Raw genomic sequence first — 6,201 nt, 5'->3', positions numbered from 1 at the left:
TATGCACTTCCAACGAATTGTCGAACTTTAGAAAATAGTAAAAAAAATTACTTCGTCGCACAGATACAGCATTTAGTCGTTCAAAATTGAGTCGTTCAATGTGTTTTTCAGTTCGGTTACCTGCGTGCTTTTAATTGCTCTGTGCTTTGTGCTCTATTTAAAGGATTACATAGTTCCAACCAATCAACAACCAAGTGGTGGTTCAACTGTGAAAACGCCAAGAACAACAGTAACAGTTACCGGCGAAACAGTATTTGCGTCTGGAAATAATCGAAATTTTAGCAAAAATATTAATAATTGTAATAATCCAAGTGCAACTGCAACGGAATCACAGCGAAAGCGACAACACAGTCCAGAAGAGGAATCGGCAGAAACCAACGGTGTTGTTTGTGGAACGCAGTTTGATATTGATGAAAACAGTAAGTTATTATTGGACTCAATAATATATAGATAGTTTAGGTGTTGCTATGTAATAAGTTTTCCTGGTGTAAAAAGTATTTTATTTTTTTATTGGTAAATTTAGAACATTTCAATCGTAAATTGTATGCCTTTTTACCTTTACGTACCGTATGTGCCTTTGAAAGCGAGTAGCGCTAGCGCACATCTAAAAATAGTATCTAAATTTAGTTTTCCGTAATATTTGTTCGCTTTAGATACATTTTTCTATGTACGTTGTGTTTCTTAAAAGAAATGAAAATTGGTTGTACATGTGGTTCTATACCGTTTTGATAAACTTTTTCTTAAATGTTACAATATTTTAAATCGAGAAATTAATTTTGTTGATTTTAAAGTACGTATACATAAATTATTTATGTATACAATTTTGTTTTGTTTTCGTCAGCCAGCATTATACCATACATATCCTCCGCATTTCTTATGATTCATTTCCAAAACATGATCTATATTCTAAAAATAAACAGTTACGTATAATTACGTTATTTTTTAAATTTTAGCTTAAAAATATATATTTTGCACCAGATGATGTATGATTATGTTTTTATTATTTTGTAATAACGCGTCACTTTTTCACTATTTTCTAGCACTGAATTTTTCGCAAGTATTTAGCACACCAATTAGCGCTAAGACTGGTCCAAAATCTTCGATATCCCCTTCAATAGAAGACAGCATTGCTGAAAGAAAGAAATTTCCCGAAATACAAAGGCAACGAAACGAATATTCCGCCACTGTAAAATCGACGCCTACAGCGTCTAGTCCACTCTTAAAATTTACTAAAGCCAATAATAACCCCTTACTGCCAGTAAATCTCTTGAACTTGGCCGCCAGTCTAACAACAACACAAATACCACTCACACCAACAATATCAACCGCCGGCGCAGCAAATACAACGCAAACTGCTTTTGGTGGTGGTGGTTTGAATGTTGAATCTATTTTATTGCAACGTTTACAGTTAATAAAACACTTTTTGAACTTGACCGCGCCAGCGGTTAGTGGCCTTAATCAACGATTACAAAGGCAAAACGAGGAGATCTCGGCAACTGCAAGAGCATCCTGCTTAGCTACACAGCGAGTCTTACCGAAGGCATTAATGGTATATGAAAATAGACCCGGGAGCATGGAACGTGAAGTTGTGGTAAATTCAGCCAGTTTGGAAGATGTCGCTCTGAGTGAGGTTTGTACAAAAGCTGGGCCCGAATCGCGGCATTCGATAGCGAGTGTGCTTCGCTCGTTTGAAATTGTATTGTGGAGAAAATAGCTGCCATTTTGTTTCAGTCGATTTCCGCGTCGATGCCGCAATTCGGGCCCTGATTTGTATAAATCTTTATTTAACTTCTTGTTTTTTTTAGTTGAGCGACAATCGCGCGCAGTCAATCCAATCGTTGAATAGCGTAGAGACGCCCACTCCCGATACCACGCCCAGCTTCGATGAACTGCAACAGCGTTTGGAGACCTCAAATCGCAACATACAAAATATGCAAGAGCAGCAACAACAACTATTGCGTTTGCAGAATGCCGCTAAGCAACATTTGAGTGAAATGGAGCATCTACGTCAACAGGCAGGCACTTTAAGTTTTGGCGCAAATCAAGCAAACGCTTCGAACAATGGCGATAGTGCACCCGAATACGAGTCCATAGATCAGGTGCATTCAGATATGGCAACATTGGTTGGTCGCATGAAGAATCTCACCACGTTCATACAAAATCAAAATGAATTAAGCAATTTGCTCGGAGATGACGGCCCTGAAATACTTGCTGAACAAGAAGCGCTTCAGCGCAAGCTAGAATCCTTGCGCGCACAACGTGATGATATGCGTACATTGGTTGGTGAATTGCAGGAAATCAATCGTACTGCCGAGCGCAGAGTTGGTGCTGATTCGAAAGAGAATGCACAAATAGCTGATAACCAACAGTCGACTACGGGAGCAGTTCTGGCGCAAGCACGCGAAGAATCACCACCAGCAAATGCAGCACGTGTTGTTCCAGTAGCCTACACACGCAACGTGCCCATACAACTAACGAATGGCAGCATGCCCCATCTAATTGGAAATGTAACCGCTGACGAAGATAATGACGATCCTGCAGAGAAAGCTGCCACCGCTGTGCTTATACAACAGAAAGTTGCCGACATAGAAACAATGCGCAAGCAGCTACAACGTCTTAAGGACATGATGGAAACTGTTAATATGATCGAAGCGCGCACATCGCGTGACGTAAACGACATTGGCCGAACACCACCGCGTGAAATGCGCTCACAGTCGCGTACGACTGGTTCTTCTGGCGCTTCGTTTGATCGCGAATGCACGCCTGTTTCGGTGGTACCCGCACATCACTCTAGTGGCGCTGAGGGTGCTGATGACGATTCGTATCTTACACGTAAAATGCGTATGATCAACGACGTCACGTCCGATTTACGTGCACAGGCTGAAAGCTTGCAGGCCGAGCGCGATCGCATTAAAGCGTTGAAAGAAGAAATTGTGCTGCGTAAGCAGCAAGCCGCTGCTGCAGCACAGCTTGGCGAAGACGCATTGAAACGTAGCAGCCTCACACCTACACCTACGCCACGAAGTCGCAAGCAACGCGAACTAGACACTCCGTCTCCACCGCCACTGACTAAGACCGAAAATGAACGCGATCAACTCAAAATGGAATACGAGACAAAGAAAAGAGAATTCGAACTGCTTTGTCAACGTCTGCAGCAAGATGATACCACCACACAGTCGCAGCCCACCAGCAGCAGCAATAATGCACCGCTACGCCGCGATACCGTCTCCGAAGCTGATGACGAAGCGGATGGCGATGAAGAGTTGATTGATTCGGATTTCGCCACTACAAACACCGCGACCGCAGCACGCCAATATTTCACAGCACCACAACAACAATCAACACCGGCGCAGCAGCATCGCGCTGCAGTAAAAGCTGCTGTAACTGCACATACCCAGGCAACTGGTGTGGCTTCGGCAAAAGTAAATGCACAGCATCGTCAAAGTCAAGGCCAGCACTTGCCAATAGGAGCATTGGGGAAGGAAGATAGTTTCGAAATGAATCAAACATCTTCGACAGGAGTTGAGCGTCGTCATTCTACGCTAGCTAATGCAACTAATATCACACAGGATGGCGCTTCACTTGAGGCTGGCAGCGTACAATCCGGCAGTTCGCAATCTGCATTCTCAATGCCACCACCAATGCCGGCCATGGGACCATGTAGCAGTTGGCGTAAGTTTCATAATTATAACGAATTGATAACTGCTGAGGGAAAATTAGAATTTTTTCTGTGAATTAGAATTTCCATTCACAATATTACTAACTAGAAAAAAATTCGTCTTGTCGAGCGGCGTCTTAAAAGTAATTTTGCCTGGGACAACTACGCAGGTGTAATGAAAAAAGAATTTCTACTTTTCCCCCGGAAATGCATATTTACTATCTAATAGCTCGAGAGAGTCTTTAAAATTAAAAACACTTAGCTTCACATATCACCAATAATTTTTGCATAAATATCTTTGTAGTCCTTATATAGAATAAAAAAATTGTCAAATATTTGTGTTGTTGCGCTATCTACCGAGTCCACGTTTAGCTAAAACTAATACTTCTCAAATAGCGCATTCAAATTATCAGTATGAACCAATCTCGATAACGTCTAAAATACCAGACTCAAGCGCCAGCTACTGGTTTTTGTGCATCTATTTCCTAATATAAATATGTACGTATGTACTTTCGAAGTTTCTCGACTCCACCCAGCGATGGAGTATGCGCCGAGAAAGCAAACAAAAACTTCATCGCAATGGATGAGAGGCTTAGGAGATCATAAATTAGTTTTTAGCTATGAGAAATAAGAAAGAATCAATTTCTATTAATCAATTTTCAAATACTAGCGCCGATGCCACCGATGCCCAACACTTGGAACCCACAACTTTATTACGGTTTTGGTGCTACAGCGCCGCCACAGCAGCCAAATGCATCCCAACCGAACTCGGCAACCACAACTCAAAGCGTAGGTGCACCATTCACGCCTGTTGGCTTGCTTCCACAATCTACAGTCAATAGTGAATGCATTTGCAGTGCAGCAAATAGTGCCACTACCGCACAGATTGTTACCGGACCGACACCAACTTCAAGTTCCACAAATACTGCTGCGCAATTGGCCACCGATCCAGTGTTGCTGCAGCAGTTTGTACAAACTCAACAAATGCTTATAAATTCTGTGTGCCAATGTAATCAGATGTTGTGGCACCAACAGCGAGAAATTGATGCACTGAACAACACGATACATGTGGTAAGTAGTTATATTAATTTCGCTTGAAAAATATTAATCAACCCTTCACAGCTTCAAGATCGTTTACTGGCCTTGACCAGTGGTGTCAACGCTGTACCGCTCGCTGCTGATATGCCCTACACCATACGCGCCGAATCGGTGCCACCGCCCAGCCTAACTGCTGGCACCTTGCCCAACAATCTCTACTTGAGTAACTCGAATCGTGCACAATCCGAGCAGCCGGCTCTCTTCTTGCCCGGTATGACAACAGCCGCGCGCAATAGCGCTTTTTCCAACTATCAACATCATCAGCAACAATATCAACAGCGACAACAACGTGGACACATCGCTAGCGCAGCTGGTGGCGTCACTGCCTCCAATAGCTACAATTTTAACAGTGAGTCACAGCAACACAGCAACATTGCATCGGCAACCAGCGCCAACGCCGGCCTCTATAGCACATTAAATAACGCCGCACCACCCCCACCCCCGCCCAATCAAGCAGCACAATCGCATTACAACAACGAAGTGCCACAATCGCCACCATTACATGGGAATGCCGCCGGACCAGGACCGATTTTTATGCATCATCACAACAATGCCATACATCAGAATAATGCCAATTTGCGTACACAAAATCATTATGCCAACAATTTGCATCAACAGCAGCAACAACAACAACAACAACAACAGCATGGACATAGTAACATCAATATTGGCGGCGGTAATACGCTGAATAACCAAGTGCCACCTGGCAATCGCGCTAATAATTATTGGGACAATTTTCGAAGGTAATTTCGATTCATTCAATTAGAAAGAATGTGAACAAATGTCTTTATACTACAATTGTTGACTATCGCTGAGTATGTAATACTGGTATGTGGTGTAATTCTCTAAATACTTACATATTTCTCTTTCAACTTGGGTACTATCAATACACATTTGCGCATATGTACATAGATACATATGTATGTACCTAGACTTGTACAATTACTCAATATCAAATCGTTTATTTTTTATTATTTATCATACCATATAAATTTCCAAAAAATAGCTTTTAAAGCAAATTTCAATGAGTACTATGGGCGTTTCCACGTTTCTTCTCCTCAGAAAATATATCTTTACGCACTATTTCAAGAAAATAAAAAAGGGTTTTTACATTCTAGCACTTATTCGTTGTTTCATTAGTTCTAAACACAAGTTATATATTTTGTTATTACTCATTTTAATTGTATAAAAATTAGTTCATTATTATTTATCAATTATTCAATAAAAAAAATAGTGTGCAGCACATTGGAACACATTTATATTTCATTTTCGTATTGAAAACAAAGAAAAAATACCTGACGGTGTGGTAAGTTTGCTTGCACAATTGAGGTTGAAGTCGCTTTATATTTTGCAATAACTTCCTTATTCTTAACTAACATCATATCACCTTTGCAGTAATAAAATGTAAATATTTGCTTTTATCGTTTTAAGTTAATACATTTTTC

The 6,201-nt window shown here is 41.1% G+C and overlaps 1 protein-coding gene across 2 annotated transcripts in view; it reads left to right on the top strand.

Annotated features, from left to right (window-relative positions):
• The window catches only part of LOC118739158, a 51,959-nt gene that overhangs the window by 39,552 nt on the left and 6,206 nt on the right, over nucleotides 1-6,201 (top strand). For both annotated transcript variants that reach the window (XM_036470341.1, XM_036470340.1), the window contains 5 exons: nucleotides 164-419; nucleotides 1,041-1,630; nucleotides 1,806-3,672; nucleotides 4,329-4,729; nucleotides 4,781-5,499. In XM_036470341.1, the coding sequence (XP_036326234.1) occupies nucleotides 164-419; nucleotides 1,041-1,630; nucleotides 1,806-3,672; nucleotides 4,329-4,729; nucleotides 4,781-5,499 (3,833 nt within the window). The remainder of the gene's footprint in view (nucleotides 1-163; nucleotides 420-1,040; nucleotides 1,631-1,805; nucleotides 3,673-4,328; nucleotides 4,730-4,780; nucleotides 5,500-6,201) is intronic.

This window comes from Rhagoletis pomonella, unplaced genomic scaffold, assembly GCF_013731165.1.
Source record: "Rhagoletis pomonella isolate Grant_MI unplaced genomic scaffold, Rhpom_1.0 Rhpom_scaffold_00005, whole genome shotgun sequence".
Taxonomy (NCBI): Eukaryota; Metazoa; Arthropoda; class Insecta; order Diptera; family Tephritidae; genus Rhagoletis; species Rhagoletis pomonella.
The sequence above is the reverse complement of the archived record's forward strand: the minus strand, read 5'-3'. Positions and strand labels throughout refer to the sequence as shown.